This window comes from Acanthopagrus latus, chromosome 15 (genome assembly GCF_904848185.1).
Source record: "Acanthopagrus latus isolate v.2019 chromosome 15, fAcaLat1.1, whole genome shotgun sequence".
Classification (NCBI taxonomy): Eukaryota; Metazoa; Chordata; class Actinopteri; order Spariformes; family Sparidae; genus Acanthopagrus; species Acanthopagrus latus.
The window spans coordinates 11,924,098-11,945,058 of NC_051053.1; the positions used below are offsets into that span (position 1 = coordinate 11,924,098).

General features: G+C 38.5%; 1 protein-coding gene and 1 pseudogene across 1 annotated transcript; both read left to right on the forward strand.

Annotated features, from left to right (window-relative positions):
* Window positions 1-81: 81 nt before the first annotated feature.
* Window positions 82-2,273, forward strand: gpatch11 (G patch domain containing 11). The gene is made up of 8 exons (XM_037122690.1): window positions 82-257; window positions 456-682; window positions 777-818; window positions 902-1,022; window positions 1,135-1,225; window positions 1,364-1,468; window positions 1,702-1,783; window positions 1,870-2,273. The coding sequence occupies exons 1-8, from the start codon at window positions 208-210 to the stop codon at window positions 1,923-1,925; spliced, it is 774 nt and encodes a 257-aa protein (XP_036978585.1). The 5' UTR covers window positions 82-207; the 3' UTR covers window positions 1,926-2,273.
* A 194-nt stretch (window positions 2,274-2,467) lies between these two features.
* Window positions 2,468-19,928, forward strand: LOC119034053 (annotated as a pseudogene).
* The last annotated feature ends 1,033 nt before the right edge of the window (window positions 19,929-20,961 follow it).

Consider the following 20,961-nt stretch of genomic DNA (forward strand, 5'->3'; position numbering starts at 1 on the left):
ACCACGGTGCATTCAAAGTAAATATCATTTCCGGATTTATTTGTCAGAAGCTCCGGAACTGTATACTTTTTGTGTACCTTGTAGCTACTCGGAATATATCCATGGACGAACCAAACATCAGTGAATCAAATCTAAACGCACAACCGGATAATAAATTAAGAGTTTTAACTGTTCTTTTAGACATTTACTTTCTTTTGCGCAGTCATAATGTCTGATGAGGAAGAAGACTACATGTCTGATGCATTTCTCACTAAAATGTAAGCGTTTATGTTTCTACTGTTTGTCTAATGGTGTCGACTGTCAGACTAGAGCCCATAATAGAGCTTACTGTCAAGTTCAGACTTTAAAGTGTCAGTTATGAATATGTCTTACAGAGAGCTTACAGACACCACTTTTACAATGGCTATCATTGTTGTCTTATCTCAGTAACTTTCTCTGTGGTGTCTGTCCGTCAGACAAGATGTAAAACCAGGTGTCAGCATGGTGAGGCGAGTAAAAGAAGCGATGAAGAAGGAGATGCAGCAAAAGGAGACGGACGTCAAGAACCGCCAGAAGACCTTCAAGGAGCAGGAGAAGGAGAGCAGGGAAGCAGCTTTACAAAACTCTATTAGCAACGAGAACAAAGGGTTTGCACTTCTGCAGAAAATGGGTTACAAAGCTGGTCAAGGCCTGGGGAAGAAAGGCAAGTTTCATCCTGAGTCATCCTGAATCATGTCATTTTTATTCTCCTTTTCCTTTGTTGCCTGTGTTAACGTTCATCTCTGTTGTCTCTTCAGGAGCTGGGAGAGTGGAGCCCATTCCTTTGAATATCAAAACTGGTAAGTAATGCATTCTTTGTGTGTATTTTATGACAACTGATGTCTTCAAGTGTTCATGTGCATTTCCTTACGTGATGACTCAGACAGAGGTGGCATCGGAATGGAGGAGGTGAAGAAAAGAAAAGCGGAGGAGGAACTTGAAAATTACCGACACAAAGCGCGAGCCAAACAACAGAACGAGACCAAATCTCTGGAAGATTTCAGGTGAAGTTTTCAGCTGTCTGTAATACGCACTATGCCCTCAAATATTGTCCCTTCTTACAATATGAACATTTCATAGTCTTTGTGTTTGTAATCTTGTGCTTCTTCATTCCAGGTCAAGAGTTAGGACAGAGAGAGAGGAGCGTAAGATTGAAGGGGATCTCAGAAGGAGTCAGAGGGCCTGCGAACAGCTTGACAGTCAGAAGGTTAGAGGAATTATTGGTATAGCACAGGCTCATAAGTGCACCAACGTGCTAATGCTACATCAAGTTGCATTCATGTTACATCATTATAGTACATCTTTTTTTTTTTTTTACAATCTTTTGCCTAAATTGTCTTTTCAGGGCATCACTGTCCCCAGGGAAGACTGGTACTGGCCCAAAGCAGAGACTGATGATGAGGAAGATGATTCTAAGGAGGAGGAGGAAGAGGAGATAGTGGAATTAACTGTTAGCATTTACATTACCTTCTTTATTAAGTTATATAATGTGTAATCCTATCATATGAAGCCAATGCAATATTGTTGTCGAATAAGTGTGTGATGACCAATAAGTCATCATTATGGTGCAAAAACCTGTTGTTTATGGTACCATACTGGCATAAAGTAGCATTTCGTAGGATTCAGTGATGATTGATCCAGAGTAAAATTAATAGGTATTTCATGTGTGCATTTCTGTTTCAGTCCTTTGACAAACTGCAAATTTTGACATCCTATCTGAGAGGAGTCCATTTTTATTGCATATGGTGTGGGACCACGTATAATGGTAAGAGAGATAGCGACATGCATGTAGTTTTATTGTCGTTTTTAAAATATATAGTTATATTATAATTAACTTTTTCTTTTTTACAGATGAAGAGGACTTGTGCTCTAACTGTCCAGGGGATACAGCAGCAGACCATGACTGAACTTTGTTTAAAATAAATATGTGCAGTAGTTCCCAGTGAGGAAGGAGTTACAAATGATGGATCCAGGAAACGTTAAGTGTGTAAAAGAGTGCAGACAGCATTTTGTAACCTGCTATGAGAAGAAGTTCAGGCATTTGGATCTGCTACCCATCTGTAGAAAGATGTCAGTTTTTATACGTTGCTTGTGGATGGCAGTGTTGCATTTTTCTTTACATATTGAAAACATTTGTGGCAAACTTCAGATACCTGTTTAATATTTATATTATCGTAAGATGTACAAAGATTTTTGAGACATGTTTCAAGAGCAATTGCATACCTTAGTATTCATTAAATGTTTTTAGAATTATGCCTCAATATTGTCTTCATTATTTTATTTAAGATACTAATAATACAATAAATTGATTAGGGTTTGATTTACATGAAAATATAAGATGACATTATATTTCATATTATCATCATCATCATCATCATCATCATCATATAATTTGTGTATCCTGAGGATTTCCAGAATATTGGGATTTAAAACTCCAGTTCCCGTGAGTCCTTGCGGTAGTAGGCGCGCTGCGTAAAGTTCTTGGGAGCTGTAGTTGGAGGACGCTGGCAAAATAACCATTTTCACAGAGTGAGGAAAAGGCAGAGACATATTTTACCGACGCCACAAGCATTTTAAGGAGACGTTGGTAAAAAAAAATATTGATATCCGTCAAGATAATTATTGACAGAGTAAGTTACATTAACACTTAGCTCAGCTGCTAGCTAAAAACAAATACGTCACTTTTACTGTTCTTACTCTTTGTACGTTAACCGTACCCACGTCTGTATCATATCCGCGGTGAATTATCCACCTTGGCTCCTGTTGACTCAAACTGTTTTGATATTTTCAAGATGTAGCTCCCATGTAGGCTGCCATGTTGCATGACGTTTACCGAGAAAACGAAACTCACTCGGGCAGTAAGGCTGAAGGAAAAGTCGGCGCTGCTGAGTCGAGCTGGAAACAGAAAAAAGGATGCACTATTCTTAAATTTGCACTATGTTAGCTTATGTTGTATGTAGTTTAAGTTGACATCCGGACTTTCGGGTTAATTTGAAATGGAAATGGAAAACTACGTGGCTAAACTGAACGAGCATGCACAGAGAACACGGTCGCTGCTGTGCTTTGAGGACGTTGGATCTGTTGGCCCGGATCACATTAAAACGTGAGTTGCAGCAATTCTCTGCTCGGACTTATGTCATGTGAAGTTATAGGAGAATGTGGGATTTGAATATATCTGGGACGGACCCATATTGGACGGGAGGATGGTACATTCCCATGGTTGACGTTCGTGGAAAAAAAATAGGAAATGGGTGTATTCATTATGTTACTTCTAGCCACTAACGGACAGTATTGTCAGAAGTTGACATCGTGCTCCCTCAAAATCGATTTGATATGTTTCCTGCATATGTAGAAAAACCCCGTGGAAAAAATTGAACAGTAGGAAACCGTTAAATGAAATGGTATGCTTGTAACACCAAGTCAAATCAGGCTGTAGTAGAAGCAAGGGTGCTGAACTTCAAAATGTTACCTAAGCATTGTTTGAACAGTCTGTTGGATTGAATTGCCTGTTATAAGAATAGTATTAATATTGGTACAAAAAAAGACTACCAACTCTATAGTGCTCATGTGAAAATATGATAGCAATGCACACCCCACATTATTGTTCACATATAGTAAAACTAGAATGGCAGTCAGTTGAGCATATACTTCTGTCGAGGCCAAACAGTCCCCATCAATGCAGTCGAGCCATATCTGATATCAAATACAACATCCTGAAATCTGCTGGATCCAGATTTGTATTTGTGTCCACATCAAATTGTACCAGCCACCTTATTGCATCTGATTTCTGTAATAAAGATCCAAGCATCATTCCTTGAGAAATTAACATAAACGACAAGTGAGAAAAATTGTCCTCGAACTGTCCTTTTACCCGGATCCACATTAAATCTTAATGTGGTCTGTTCTGGGCTGAGACCCATTCTCCAACCAAGTTTCGTTGGAGGATGGGTCCAAATCTGTTTAGTAGTTTTTGTGCAATCCTGCTGATAAACCAACCAACGAACCAGCCAAGGGACACAGGTGAAAACTTAACTAGTGAAAAATTACTGTATACAATCAGTAATGGCACGTTTAGTATCCTGATGAGGGCTGAAGGGGAGTCCAACACTGTCCAGTCAATGGTTTCACCTTTGTGGATGTCCATCAAGTGTGCAGATTCACGTCTTTATTTTGCATCCTACATCAAGACACATTCTTTGGTCATCTTTCCTAAAAGATTTTTTTCATTTCCTCTCAGATTTACCCTAAGAGCGGTCGTGAATGGTAAAGCGTATCCTCCTGGTGCTGGCAAGAACAAGAAGGAAGCCAGACAGAACGCAGCTAAAAATGCCCTGAAAGGGTTGTTGGAGGAACCTGTTAACTCCGTAAGATTATTATACTGCTTTTTTGTTTTACTGCATGTGTGAATTAAAGTTGCAGAGGTAAGTAGTAATACACATTAGTTTCTTCTTAATTTAAGTCAGAGGGAAGGAAAGGATTGGCATGCCTCTCCCTGACTGGAATGAATGTTAATGTAAATGTATCAAATGTTTGGCATGTTGAACTTCAATCACTTAATCATTCTGTTTTTGTTTTCAAGTCTAGAGATGAGAAATACAGTGTTGCATCAAGCCAACAAAAGGAGGAAATAAGTCAAAGTCTGTCAGACATCTGGTGAGCACAAACGCATCATTTCACTGTTATTGTTGTGATTCTGTTTGATTATCAAAGGTTTAGTCTGATTTTAATCTGATATGTCCTGGTGTTGCAGTGATAGGACAAAGAGCTTGAGTGTGACACCTAAAGGAGAAGATTTTACAGAGAAAAATTTCATAGGACGCGTCAATGAGTTCTGTCAGAGAGCGAGGCTCTCCTATGACTACATCTTAGAGAAAAGATGTGGGCCACCTCACAACCCTCAGTGAGTATGGCTGACTGTAATCTGAATAGAAACTAGACACTGTATAAACACTCTTGATAGATATAACAGAGGTATCTTAACATAATGATCTAAAAATGCCCTCCCTGGCTACACAGATTTTTCTACAAATTAGTGATCCACAACAAGGAATATGCAGTGGGTGAGGGTAAGAGTGCCAAGGAAGCTAAACAAAATGCAGCTCAGCTGGCCTGGACTGCCCTTCAAGAAAAGTCACACTCGGACTGCAAGGTAAACAACATTAACAACTGTTTTGTTATGATAAATTATTATTTTTAATCCACGAACGAAGTTTGTTGATGTTACCTGGGCCTTTTACCTGAGCATCTTCTTACCTTCCTTTACAACGCTTTTTTTGAGAACACTATATCAAAACAAACAATTTGTGTCAAATACATCAGAATTAATGTGGTAAAGGGAAAACAGTTCAAGCTTCACAACAAGTTTAAAACAACTTCTCAACATCATCAACACTTATTCCTCCTGATGTTAAAAACAAGAGGAACATTGAAGTTATTACCCAGTCTTTTCATTTTAAATGTAATTTGCATTTCAAACTTACAATGGTTTTGTGTGCAAACACATGTATAATGGAGTGCATATTGATTTTGCTTCTAAAGATGTGGTGAACATAATTAGACAAACTGGCAACTCCTATGTGAAGCTGTATGTCATAACGTTGATGCGTTCCTGTGTTTAAACTAGTCTTTTATAGAAGTGGAAGCTGTGGCACCACAAGGTTTTTTGAGCATCTGTGGTTCATCATCATAAAACATGACAATGATTGATTATCACATCGATGTTTTGTGAATGATATTACACTAATGTTGGACCTTATGTCAGAGAGCATCACTTAGTTTAAAACATGTTACTATGTAACAGCTGGATACGCCTTTGTGCTTTCAGGCGCCTTTCTTGTCAGGAGTATCTGATGATGCTGGGTCAGCCGGGCTGTCCTCACCACCAAGCACACAGTAAGATGCTGACCATGGACTACAACAGATAGAACAGTCTGATGTTGAGAATGTTCTACTAATGTGTCTCATTGTATTCTCCAAGGGAGTCCTGCAACACAACATCAAAAAGTGTGCCAACGGCTTCAAGTGACTCAGTCGTTTTCACTGATTCAACAAATCCTCCCAAGGATGAGGTCAGTTACTTCCTATGTAATCCTCAAATACAATTACGGTTCATCAGTCTGCAACGCTCAGTCAACTGGAGAACTTGTATGAACTTAAATTGCTTTAATTAAAATTTTTGGTACAAGATGTTTAACTTCACAGTTGAGAGAAATCAATTAAGCAAATGCATTACTATTTTTAATTTAATTGTATGTCTGCTTCAATAAAATTGGCTGTATTTTTCTACTTCCTATTACAAAGGTTCAGAGTCCTGATGTGAAGCCCAAAATAAGGTAAGCCATATTTTGAGACCCACTGTGAAGCTACAGGACATAAATATTTCACCTGGTGTTAGTGCTGATTGCAATTGTTTCTTGTCTTGTTAGAATTGCAGCAAATTTCCCAAATGCCTGCAGGAGCAAAGAGGTAAAGTAAGAAGATTTTAATCAAGCAAGTTAAAATAGTTGTTTTTACTTTTAACATTTTTATCTTTGTATCATTACTTTACTCTGTTCTTTAAGGATATAATCAATTTTAATAACAAGAATAAGGGAAACACTCAGAGTAAGAAACCAGCAACCAAGTCACAAATCTCAAGGTAAGGAAAAATCTGAACATGTAATTATAAAAATTGTCATGATTTTTGGCAACGTTGTCGGCATTCTTTTTGTTTTGATATACACACATATATATATATATATATACAATTACGAAGACTGTTGTATATTTATAGTATACATGCATACTCACCCTTCTGTCTCAGCAGTACTTGTTTTAATCTCAACAGGTTTAAGTCCGAATATGACTCCATAATGTGCCTCGGCAAAGGAGCCTTTGGTCATGTTTACAAGGCAAAACAAAAACTGCTGCATAAGTATTTTGCTGTAAAGATTGTTCGCTGCAAAGAGTAAGTCAAGTATGAATGATGTTTCATTTTGTTTCCCTTTTTCTAAGGTATACTGTGCAGGATTTTCTAAAAATAATGTATCATAGACTGTCATAGACTATCATGGATGTGTCTTTGTCCACATAGACTTCTAGTGTTACCCTTTAGACAACATTGTGTAGTCACCAGGCAATAACAGCACAAGGTCTGCACTCTATTAAAAAAACAAAAAAAACCCAACAATGTTGCTCCCAGTCTTCACTCACTCTTTAGCTTGCTTGACTACTGCTGGTTTCGATCTTGGCACTTCTATGTACACATGTATGCTGGTTCGGCTTGATTCAGTTTGTTTAGACAACTGACAAATCCTGCATTGTATGCCTTTAAATGAGAAGGACATCTTTTTTTGCATGGTTTTTTCTTTTTAGATTTTTTTTTAGATTTTAGATGCAGTGCAAAATGAGTTGAATGATTCTTAAATGAGCCATGTTCTTGTTCTGCTCTGGATCAGAAAATCTCTTCGAGAGGTAGCAGCATTGTCAGACCTTCATCACTGCAATATTGTCCGATACTTCACATGTTGGTTGGAGGATTCAGGATACCAACAGGACAGTACAACAGACAGTGACAGCAGTTCACAGTAAGTACCATACTTTCTTCTTAAAATCTTTAACCATGCTTTTTTTTATTAAATGTAAAGGAGTGTCATGTTGAGGTTTTTCTGTTTCGACTCATCAAGGTCGACCGGTGATTCTTCGATAAAGTACCTCTATATTCAGATGGAGCTGTGTGACAGCAAAACACTCAGAGTGTGGATTGATGAGAAGAATATTCAGAATGTGAAGAAATCCCTGCGAGACTCCAAGAGAAGAGAAGAAAGTCTAACAATTGCTAAGCAAATAGTCAGGGGAGTCGAGTACATTCACTCCAAGAATCTCATCCACAGAGACCTGAAGGTGAGACGTAGTGAATCAATTAATAATTTATCCAGGTGTGTTGTTAAGATTAAAATGAAGGCAGAGTTTGAACATGGGCGATTATGATTTGAGTAATTTCTCCTAGGACACACCAGTTGTCGTGGGAACTACCGCAGATGCGGTTTTGACTACTTTATTACTTACGTACTTTGACTACAAGCATGTAGGATGCAGTCATGAAATGTTAACGGTGTGTTGTTGAGATTGAACGGGAAGCTTGTTTGAAGATGCCCATGGTCTGCCCCATAAATACTTGAGTACTCAAGTAATTTGATAATCACTACTGAGTAGTTGTGGGGTCGGAACATCAACATAATGTGTGTTCGAAAGTTGTTTATTTCTTTCCCATGTTTAGCCTGCCAACATCATGTTCGGTCAAGATGGGGAGGTGAAGATTGGAGACTTTGGTCTGGTCACTGCTGAGAATGACGACGATGCTGAGAACCTGATTGAGAGGACAGTGTACAAAGGAACCCCGTCTTACATGGCTCCTGAGCAGGCAAGATGAACTTAAAGGTCTTCAGCATTATTAAATAGATGATGCTGTAGATTTAAAGTGCCTTTTGTAAATATCGTATTTCTGTTTTATGACAGAAGACCAGGAACACTTATGACAGAAAAGTGGACATATTTGCATCAGGGTTAATTTATTTTGAACTCCTTTGGAACCTCCCTACCGGCCACGAAAGGAAAGATGTGAGTTGTTCAGAGATCATGATGAACGGTGTATGTCAGCATTAACTGTTAACTAAGAAATATGGTTTGCTTTGAGTTTGTTTCAGAGATAAGCAAATTGTTTTGAATTTCAAGAAAATAAGACAATTTTGTAGTTGTTGTAGTACAAAAATGTTATTTATTAAAGATAGTATTAGTTACACTTGTGTTTTTCCTACTGTGACCTATCAAAACATGTGACAAAGGCCTATTGGACAGCTTATCAATTTGTATCATGCCAATTACATGTTCTTCCTCCATTTTATCACTGTGTGAATTACAGATTTGGGATGATGTCAGAAACCAGAAACCTCCTCAAGGATTTTTGCAACATTTCCCCCTCGAGGTATAGCAGCAGTCTTTCTTCCAGGTTAAACACATGAAACAGACATTCAAGGGTTTGCAGTGTTATAACTTGTTCATCTGTGAATCTAAGTTGATATGACATGTGTATCTGCATGTGTATAAACTAATCAAAAGGTCAAATATCAAGCAGGATAGATAGAAGATTAGACAGAAGACTCTGTTGCTCAAGTAAAGCCAGCCTAAATGAAATGGAGTTGAATGGCGCCTTGAACACAGTATCAGCATTTACTGATAAGGATATCACAATTGCTGCTCCTTTTGTTGTTCTTTTTTATTGCAGAACCAAATTATAAAGTCAATGCTGTGTCCCAAGCCAGAGGAACGACCTGAAGCAAGTAAACTAAAGATGGACTTGGAAGAATGCACTCGTGCCCTTACGCTTAGAAATGTGCATCGTGACAGCGCCAGTGTCTAATAGAATCACATCACGTCACAAGCATGAGTATTTGTCATGTTTATCAACTCCCATCATGCCTTTAGATCCAAGGGGAATGACTTTTATAAACAGTTCATGAACTGATATGACAAAATGTACCATCATTGTGTGGCATTGATGGGAAAGGACACACAAACATGTGCATTTTATGATCGGGGAATGCAGCGTGATTCCTTTTTAACAAATAATCATGTCCTCAGTAATTACTTTGTCTGGTACTGAAAATGCAACCCTGATTCTAAAAATGTTGGGACACCGTCAAACAAAAAGAATCTTTTATACTCGACAGTTACCAAATAATATAGTCAGTTTGTTTAAATTCATCAACATCATAGATTTTTGTAAATATCTGCTTATTCTGTGTTTGATCCCAGCAACATGCGTCAAACAAGATGTGACAGGAACAACAAAAGACTGGGGAAGTTGCTGACTACTCTCACCTTCCACAGGTGAACAGGTTCATTGGTAAAAGGTGTTTGTACCATGAGTTGGGTATGACGGGGTCGTCCTCGAAAGGCTCACCCTTTTACAAACCAGGATGGGGAAAGGCTCACCACTTTGTTAAACACATGATTGTATACAAAATAATACTACATTGGCACGGGAACACTTGAGAAAACTGTTTGATGACAGTGATTGCATTCAGATTTTATTTAGCACACCGACCCAACTTTTTTTGAATTGGAGTTGTATTGTAGTCCATGCTGGAAATGGTTAAATGAGTTTAGAATGAAGTCACATTGCACCGTTTGCTTTTTAATTAATGGGATGAGCGGAAAATAAAATGTCATCAACCAGGACGTGATAGTCTTCTGTAAACTATGAACTGTATTATTTTGTATAATTTGTACATTTTTTGCAGGCGCTGGATGACACTGAATCCTCTGCTGATGATCTGCATTGTTTACATTTAAATCAGTCACCTTCAGGAGCCAAAGGCCTGTGCTTTATAATTCTGTTGTTGATTTCCAAAAGATGACCATGTTCAGATATGGACATCCTGCATGCGTGACATGTAGGAGGATTTTCTTTCAAGATCGAGCTGGACAGCTACTTTACCTCCAAGCAATGTGTGCAAAAATGTTTAACGTTTAAGAATTTTCCGTGATCTGTTCTCTGTGAAAACAATATATTCAATCTGTGATTGACTTGAAAGTATGACAGCTTCAAAAACCTTGCTGGAAAACTTAATAAAGTTTACACTCTCAGACAGGAAAAGAAGCAGTTAAATCCACCACCTGTTTCACCCACCTGTAAGTAAAGTGGAATTACAGATTTAAAAATATGTTAATGAACAAAACTGTGTCACTAAGAGTATATAAATGGATCCTATGGATGAGATTATTTGGCTGCATTTCCAGTATACAAGTTAACAAAGGTAAGTGTGTGTGAGCTCTGTGGAGATGCTGGCCGTAAAATGGGATAAAGACAGTGAACCAGGAAATAGGTTTTGACTCTTTTCCCAGGAGTCTGCACTGACTGCTGCAATGGATGACAGAAGTCAGGATATTTGTGTTGCAGCATGTATCTCAGATGGTTCTGACAGGTCAGTCTAAAAGGAAATGTAGAAAAATAAAATAAGGTCCTTGGAACTGACTTTTTCTGGAAACCAACTGAGGGACTATGATCACCTGTGACCATGCCACAGCCAGCTATAGCACTGAGACCTGGTTTGAACTTGGATGTAAAATGAATCATAGTTTATTACATTTCGGAGGTGCCCCCCGACCCTGAAACTGTACGTGAACGCCACTGGATGTAACGTGAATGACGCAAACCTTGAAATCGAAACTCATCCGTGTCAGGGGGAAACAGGACGGAAATGGACCGCGAAGGAGTCGGAGCGACGTCAACACGAGAAATAAAAACACTATTTGATATTTTGAACTGTTAATTTCTCGCAGTTTTATGTATTTTGGAGCTGAAATTGCGTCAGTGCACGATGGGAACTTCAAACTGCGTCGCTGAACTGCAGTTGTATGCATACAGAACCCGCGGTGAGCTGCACTATGAGGACCTCGGCTCCGTTGGGCCAGATCTCGATAAAAGGTGAGGTGTTTTCTGCTGCCTGTGGGTTGTAGGCCGACATGACAAGCGGTCAGGGGAGTTGTCTTTTCTAATGGTCCTGTAAATGGGGTGGGGAGCGACACTGAGCAGCCTTATGAGAACAGCGGCCTTGTAGCCCCGGAGTTAAAGATTTGGACATTTTCTGTCACTTGTCCTTGTACCCCATTCTAGTGTAACAGGGGTGATTATGGCGCTGCTTTAAATTGGAAGGATGGCTCAGGGAAATGTCAAGGAAGCATTCATAGAAAAGGAATAATCCATAAACTTAAGTTGTACGTCCGTCATGACAAAACTCATACAGTGCCAACTACTAGTGTGGTAAAGTCACCTGACTAAATTGGGGTTCAAGTTCAATAGAGGGGTTCTTGTTATAACTTGGTGTAATTTTTTACCAACAGGACAGAATACTTTAATTGATAATTGAAGCTATGTTGTCAAATACAGGTGAATAGGTAGCTTAACGTTAGTTAGCCGTTTAGGGAGCTCTGATTGCTAAGCATGTTATGGTGTTTACGATGCTAGCACAGGAGCTAGCTTGGTTATATGCTAACTTAAATAGATGTCTGTGCTACATTACACATAAACGTCATGTCAGAACTATTATTTCTTCACGTTCTGTCGTTAATCATATCATATAGCAATATTTGATGATAAGAATCTGCCACAAGCACCTCAAACATGTGGTCTACTTAAAGGTGCAATATGCAAGACTTGCCACCTGTCAGATTACCCCCAAACAAATAGGGGGCAGGATATCACCAGAGGAACCGCTAGCTGTAGTGGTTGTTAGCTACTTAGCTTGGTTAACTGTGCTGCTAGCGGTTTTGTTAGCTGACTCTGCCTGGACTGATGGTGATGTTTACTATCCAACTGTCACCTCTTGAGGCAGAAAATATCTAGAAGCTAGCTGGTTAGCATGCTAACTTAAATTGGTAGCTCTGTAATGTCTTTAACATCAAAACTGGCATGTCTTCAAAATTCTAGTACATTTTTGAACGTTTTGAACTAAAATTCTTCCATATTGCCCTTTGAAGTGTAGTGTGACAATAAATAAATCTTCAGCCTATGAAATGCAGGCCCAATTATAATTGAAAATGACACAAGCACATGAATATACTAGTAGAGGGCTAACTTAGTGTCCCCAATGGTCACAGTTTACCATACCGATCCAGTCATGTAACTTAATACTCCCCAACCATAATTTCCCATTAACTCTCTAATGATGTGACAATTCCTCTACAGGTTCATCCAGAGGGCAGTCCTAGATGGTAAGGTCTATCCTGTGGGTAGGGGCAGAACCAAGAAAGAAGCCAAGCGGGAGGCAGCAAAAAATGCCATTATATGCTTGTTGGACAACGAACATCAGGACTCAGTTGACCCAGTAAGATTCTGTAGTTTATTTGGATTGTAGGTATTTAAAGGTAAAACACCAAGTCATGAGAAATAAAAATACTTTTTATTATCTTGACAGACAAGTTTCACACCAACAAACTATATGTGTTGGCTCAATGAATATGGTCTGAAGAACAAGTTGAATATAAGGCCTGTGGAGTCAACAAGACTTGGACCAAATAATGCAACTAAGTAAGTCTCCTAACTGCATCTAAATTTTCAGTTATTTTGTTCCAACTTATGAATACCTTAAATAAAAGTTTTTATTATCTTAGGTGGTGTAGCTTTGTGGTTGGTGAAGAGGTGTATCCAGCTGTTAGTGGGAAAACAAAGAAGGACGCTAAGAATGAAGCAGCCAAGCTTGTATACGATATGATAAGTAGCAGTAAAACTACAGAAGTAAGTGACACACACACCAGTCTCTTCTGGCTTAATCATGGTAACTGCATACTGTCGCATGCAGTGCATATTCAGCAGGCCATAGTCCACTGTATCAACCATCTCAAAATTCTACTTTTTAACATTTTCTAGACCACAGATTACAGTCAAACATCAACTCAACAAAGTGTTTCCGATCTCTGGTGAGTTTATCATGACAGCAATGCATCATTTAATTGTCATGTCTTCATTAGTGTGAAATGTAACTTCTTTGTTACAGTAACAGCATAAGAAACCTGGGTCTTAACTCACAGCTACACAGCAACAAACGTAGGCAAAGAGCGACAAATTTCATCGGACTTGTAGACCACTACTGCCGGAGAACAAATTGCTACCATTCATACATTGAAGTGAGGAGATGTGGTCCACCAACCAACCCTCAGTGAGTATAAACCTGAACCTCTGTGACCTGAATAAACAGTACGTAGACTCTATGATAACCCTTGATTGATTTTCAGTTATAAACAGCATTAAAATGTTAATGCAATTATCTGAACTTCCTTTCAACACAGATTTTTCTACAAATTAGTGATCAACAATAAGGAATATCCTGAGGCTGAGGGTAAGACTGTCAAGGAAGCCCAACAAAATGCAGCTCAGTTGGCCTGGTATGCTCTTCAAGAACAGTCAGACTGGGACAGCAAGGTATTTGATGTTTTATGCTCAAATTTATATCATTAAATATTTTCTCAATTTGGCAGTTTAGCGGGTACAGCTAACAATCTACAGTTATTTTACGTATGTTGTTCTTTTTCTTATTATTTTATCATCAAGACAAAAGACAACCCCGGGCTTTTGAGTGGAACAGTTTCACTGAAGTATCTCTAACAAGACAAACACATTTTTTTTTTTTCATTGAAGGTGTCCATCAGATCAACAGTGTCCGTAGATGGTGCATCACCTACGTTGTCGATGCCATCAACATCATTGTAAGGCACTTATTGTCATTAGTAGGAGAGCAGACCATAAACTTAAATACTTGCAAACTGTCCTCATGTCTCTTATTTTGTTCCCCCAGGGAGTCCCCAGAATCACCGTCACAAAGTATGCCAGTGGACACAGGTGCCTCAGAGATGGTAACCACTCCATCAAACACTTCTGAAGTTCAGGTAAAATATATTTTAATAGTTAAAGCAAAAATCTACACTCACCATGTGATGTTGTGAAGACTACAGCAGACTAGTAGCAGTATAGTAAGAGAAATACTGCATTATTGTTCAGCTTGGTTTTATATTTGTGGTTAAACATAACAAAAATAAAAGGTTTTATATGACAAATAATTCATGTTACCTACCATCATTTTTCAGCAGTTTTATTTGGAGCACGTGTCATATGTAAAAAAAACACTTTTTTTGTGAATTGTAGATGCCCTTAAGTCCATTTGCACCTGAAGATGATGTACCGACCACGATGTCTACGCCAACTTCACTGTAAGGCATTTATTGACCCTAGTATTAAAACAGATTGTAGAGCTTTATGCTGAAAACACTCATGCCTCTTTTTATGTTCTCTTAGGGAGTCTCTCACGTCGTCTCAAAGCATGCCAACGGATTCAAGTGGCTCAGGAGTATTTACTGATTCATCAAGCTCTTCCAAGGAGAAGAGTCAGGTATGCCCTTTTCTAAACAATCTTAAAGAACTGTGATAGTTAAAACAAAAGCACACAATCTTATTTTTTTTGCTGAATCTGTATGTGGACAGAGCAACAGAATAGTAGTAGTGTGGTAAGACCAAAAGACAATGTACTCCATGGCTGTGTTGAGGTGGTGGGCGACATATTGCATGTCCTCATTTTGTAAAATAATTAAAGTTATTAATTAGAGTGACATTCAGTCTTTTAAATCTTTTTTTATTCTCAAGCATGTTGATAAAGACAAGAATACGGGAAGTCGTCCGAATGAGACATCCACCCAGTCAAGGTATGAACATCCATTTTCGGGGTGTTTATATTGATAGGGTTTTAAGTCTTCTCTCAATAAATGATGTGCAATCACAAACATATTTCTGTAGGTTTTATTTTTTGCCTAAACAATAATATTAATCTTCACAGGTTTGCTTCAGACTTTGATCCTATGGAGTGTCTTGGCAGTGGAGCATTTGGTTGTGTTTTCAAAGTAAGACATAAACTGCTGGAGAGGTTTTACGCTGTAAAGATTGTCCGCCGCGAAGAGTGAGTATACCGATGTACAGTTCCAGTATGCATAGCATGTACAGTATTTGTACAAGTACTGCGTACTGATTCATTTTCTTGTTCTCTTTTGGATCAGGAAATCTCTTCGAGAGGTGGGGACATTATCGGATCTTCTCCACCTCAATATCGTTAGATACTACACATTTTGGATGGAGGATTCAGGATACCAATGGGATATTTCATCTAACAGTTGCAGCTCTTCTCAGTGAGTGTTGTGCACCTATGTTGTGTTTTAATGCTTATTCCCGGTTAAGTGTAATTAAATAATCTTTCTGATCTTACTTTTCTAGGTCTGCAGACAATTCACCTGCAAAGTACCTCTATATACAGATGGAGTTGTGTGACACCAAAACACTTAAAGTGTGGATTGATGAGAAGAACGCTGAGTCTCCACAAGACTCCAGGAGGAGATATGAAAGTCTCAGCATAGCTCAACAAATAGTTAGTGGAGTTGAATATATTCACTCCAAGAAGCACATCCACAGAGACCTGAAGGTGAGACCAGACTCTGCAGTGTGTGGCTGAGGCCAAGTAAACAGAAAAGCTAAATATGTAACTTCAGATGTATGAACATTTGATGTTCTCCAGTTTACAAAAGATCTTTCTCACTTAATCGTGTGTTTTTACAGCAGAGTACTAATGATAGCAGATTGTGTCAGGCAGAAAGTTTTTTTTACTGATGAGGTCTCCAATTCAGGCAGGAAGTAGAAGTTAAACCTGTAAGGTGTGATAGCTTAGAAGAATTACAAGCCTTTTAGGAGAGACTGTTAGGAGACATGGAAGGTAGGATGGAAGTGAAGTGAATAACGATGATCGTGTTGTTAAAATGCCTGTGTTCAGCTTTAATTAATGTAGTGTTAATGGAAAAATCAGCTGGAACAGTTCAAACAGCTGCTAAATGTTGGCAGGCAAAAGACACTTATACACAGGACCAGACAGATTAGTTCAGTACTTGACATTCTGACACCTTTTACAAGGAAAGAAACAATTTAATGTATCCTATTTAATGCTGAATTTCTATCATTAAGGCTTGAATGATTTACAGTTTACCATAACTGTTTTGCAAAGTTTGTGAAACGCAACACCTAAAATTATGTGATTTGTGAAGAGAGTCTGGGAGTACTGCATTTGCTAGTTCAGTGGTTAGTAGAAACAGACAATCAAGTCTGCCTGTTGTTGTGGTTTATTCTTCTGGGCACTCGGAGGATGTCACTTGAGTAGACAGTCCTCCATTGTGGCTCAGGACACACGCGTATGCACCCTGCTTAAAGAATGTGAGTTAAGCAGTGAATGTGACTGCGTCCTCAGTGCGTCTTGGTACACGCCTTTATTTACAGCTATCCACCTGTGATTGGATCCCTCGGGATGCATGTTGATACCAAACGTGAACAGGGCAGGTGATTCAGTCTATTGAAGGAGGGAGTGGCTGGAACCAGAATGACAGGGAGAGTTGGTTTGTGGCAGAGTGAACAGGGTCAAACAGTAGACTGAGTATTACGAGCTGGCTGGAGTTGTGACTTTGTTCATCTTCCTTATGAATGACTGAATCTAAATAAATGTTCTCTAATGGCTATCAGTTATTTCTCAACTTAGTATCTGCTCACTTTTAAGGCCAGAATTCAATACTTTCTTGCAATAGTGATTAGGACTGATGAAGCTTTCCACAGTATTTGGACGGTCATGTTAATAAACCCTTGAACATAATGGTACCTGGAAATGGCATTTAGATTACATTGAACAAAATGATAAGGACAGGAATGTGTGTTACATTAGAAGAATATGTTTGTTTTTTTCTCTGTACCTAGACATGATTAACAAGATAACAAAAGGATAATACTGAGGACAAATAATTGACATACTTAAAGCCACGTGCTGTGTGGTTTCAACCACAGATGCGTTCTGTGGCATGATGAGCTCCATGTTGATTGGTTTCAATTTCTGTCTTTGCTTTTCAATGACAAGCCTGACAACATCCTGTTTGGAATGGAGGGAGAAGTAAAGATCGGGGACTTTGGTCTGGTAACCAGAGATGATGATGATGACTCTGCTTTGATGGAGCGAACAGGGCAAAGAGGAACCACGTCTTACATGGCTCCTGAACAGGTGAGATGGTCTATACCCGCAAAAACCTTTTATTACAGCCTCACCTGTCTGAGCTGTAAAAATTCAAAAGCATACATCAACATGTTAAAACCTTTATGCCAAAAGAACATTATTTTAAAGCTTGATTGCAAATGTAAGCAAAAAAAACCCGAATCCTAATGCTATCCTAATAAAAGGATAAAATTAGGCAAAATTTGTCAGCACTGTATATATTTTCTTTTGCAGAGGAAGGAGAAGAACTATGACCGGAAAGTGGACATCTTTGCTCTGGGGTTGATATACTTTGAACTCCTTTGGAGAATTGCTACTGGTCATGAAAGAGTAGAGGTGAGTCTTTCATAAACAGAACCTAACAGTGTGTATTGCCATCAAAGTTGGACAAATGACACAAATGATAGAGGCCTTGAACTTAGATATAAAAATAAGAAACCAGGGATCGGTGTAAAGTGGTTGGTTTCTTTTCAGTGTGGTATGAAGCAACAGCAAATCACTGTTGATACAGGATATGATGCAGCTTAATTGCTAACTTTTTAATCTGCCTAGTGTAGTTTATCTTTTTTAAATTTGTAATGTTCAACAGAGCATCGTTTAATTTATAAGTAAACTCCAGGCTGACTAACATGTTCTTTCATCCTTTGATCGCCTGCAATGAATACCAGATTTGGGATGATGTCAGAAGTCAGAAGTTGCCCGAAGAGTTTTCAGTGACTTTTCCTCAAGAGGTAAATTATCATATTCTTATCAAGCATATTGTTGTTACTCTAACTAATTAATTTGCCACATGGAACAGTTTAGCCCTCAGTGTGCCAGTTAGTCATAATGATTGCCAACATTTGATTTTATTGGTGTAAAGATCTCAGTAGAAGTTGCTTTTGTTATTTTCTTGCAGAATCAAATCATTACATCACTGCTTTGTGAGAGGCCAGAAGACCGACCGGAAGCAAGTAAACTGAAGGCAGAGCTGGACACGTGGGCTCAGACATTCAGCGCACAAAACAATGTATCAGATGTGTCTGTGTGATATGATTTTGATATGAAATGGGTTGACATACTGCACTTATACTACTTTTTAACATCAGAGCCATACAAAGCACGTCAGAGGGCCTCACATTGATCAACAAATGCATGCTCACACATGGCAGTGGACAGCAGTTTAAGGTTCTGTGTTTGGCTTAGGGATGCCCAGCATGCAGACAGGAGATCAATTCATGAGCCATGTGAATAATGAAGGGGACCCTTATATTAGGTGTTTTACAGTCAGTCAATGAGATGTGCAGTTTGTCGTGATTTTAAAAGTAACTTCTGTCTGAATTCACATCTGTCGAGCTTCTTTCTTGAACATTCATGAGCAGAGTCCTTCTTCTTCTTTTTTTTAACATATTCGTATTGGCTTTTTAACAATGATTAAGATCAGCTGTACAGCAATACAAAAGGAACTCATTAAAAAAAAATATTTAAATTATAAATTATGATAAAAAATAAATTATAGGACACCAGTACATATACGTACCCATATACTGTATACATACTGCATGTCCATATGTACACATGGAAACGTTATTGCAACAGTATCGTGGGACAGAAGTCAGGGATAGTTTGATGAATCAGTTCATTCACTTTGCTGCATCTGTCGCGTCAGTATCCTTGTGCAAGATTTCTATCTTTTTCAATGTGAACGTCTTGCTTGGCAGATTTATGCATGCAACGCGTTTTATAGTTTAGTCATTAAAACCACATCATTACATGAATTTACATAGGTAAGACCCACAACCTAGACCAACCTTATTTATTATACCGCCCGTACAGTCTGTCTGAATAAGGGCCAGATCATTACCCTTAAAAATAAATTACTGTAGGACACAGGCTGATATGAAATACTACAGGAATCCATCTGGGAAGCTTACACTTGTCACAAGTTCATTCTGTTTGTTCATCCATGTAAACCAGGTCTGGCTTTCATATGTTTTTTCTCCAAGAGATACTGTACATGATCATATGTTTTATGTTTACTTTGAACAAGAATGTAACCCTGGGTCTCTGAATCAGAAGGAACCATGAATATTGCACTGTAAATAGATTTTAAAAAATCTATTGGTCATATGAATGAAACTGTCATACAGTGTAGAGAAACATTTGTTGTTGTTTTTTTCTACTGTTGAATATTTCTCTGTACTACCGCTACCTTTTGTTATATTATGGCAGAAGTAGGGGTGGGTGAAATTTGAATCTAATGTGATATCAAGTAATACAGGGCCTAAATCAAAGATACTGAAACCAGTAATATTAAAACTGTCAACTGTACCTTCATGTTTTGTGAGTTTATTTCAGTCTTTTGTATGCCAGTTTTTTCTCTGTTGATGACTCAATCACATGCATTTTCAAATTCTAGACACTGTTTTACTGTAAAACACAAAAATAATGTTTATGTGAGAATTCTCTAACAGAAAGGACAGAGAAGCAGCGAGTGCATGTACTAAGAGTGTTCATGTGCCCACAGCATGATCGAGCATGAAATGGATACAGCCTTATTTTAGCGTCAATCTAAAGTCAAGACTAGACTTAGTATTAGAAGTGTACTGTCATTTTTGTTATTTTGATGGGGAAGCTTTCAAGTTTGAGCGTAAGGACTCAGCATTTAATCACAGACTGGTGGATGAATAAAAAGCAAAGGCAGTTTATGATTTTTTTTTATGAGGACTGATAATTCAGGACTTCAAATAGATGAAAATGCCTCTCTTACTAACATGTAATGAGAGTTTTGATTTGTGCAGTCTAGTTTTGTTTGGTTGTGGTAGACAGACAGGATTATTCAGGAGGAGAAATTGATCTGGTCTGCACTTGGTGTAGAGGGAGGCGGTAATGTACAGGGCTACAACAGTGACAGGAAACGATGTCAAAATCTGAAGTGAAAAGGGAAACACTGGCATGTGAAAATGACCAGATCAGTTCTGTCACAGGCAAGTTCATCATCATCCTTGCATCTTCTTCCCCGGGTCTTACATTTAGGTCAAAGCTAAGCCAAGGTGATATAAAAAACCTGGGTTCAAATGCAGAGTTTGCACATTCCCATTGCACCCAACAGCCCGATCTTAGCAAGATTATGTGGGATTTTTTGCTTCCAATGGATAAAACTATTACAGGGTACATCCAAGAGAGTAACAGAGCATCCAAGTGTGCAGCAGATGTCATATGTTGGCAGTGTTGCTTGCACTGCAGTGGGCCAAAAACAAAACATCTGAGCCATGCTTTAGGTATCACATATATGTGTTGGGGGGTGGGGGGAATTTTCAAAATGTTGCCCTCACCCTGAAACACTTTGCTCGCACCACTGGAC

Bases quoted from the DNA above. Each gene is read 5' to 3' on its own strand.
- gpatch11 (XM_037122690.1), top strand. From the start codon at position 208: ATGTCTGATGAGGAAGAAGACTACATGTCTGATGCATTTCTCACTAAA. The intron at 683-776 runs GCAAGTTTCATC...TTGTCTCTTCAG, and splicing joins TCAAGGCCTGGGGAAGAAAG to GAGCTGGGAGAGTGGAGCCC. The intron at 819-901 runs GTAAGTAATGCA...GTGATGACTCAG, and splicing joins TCCTTTGAATATCAAAACTG to ACAGAGGTGGCATCGGAATG.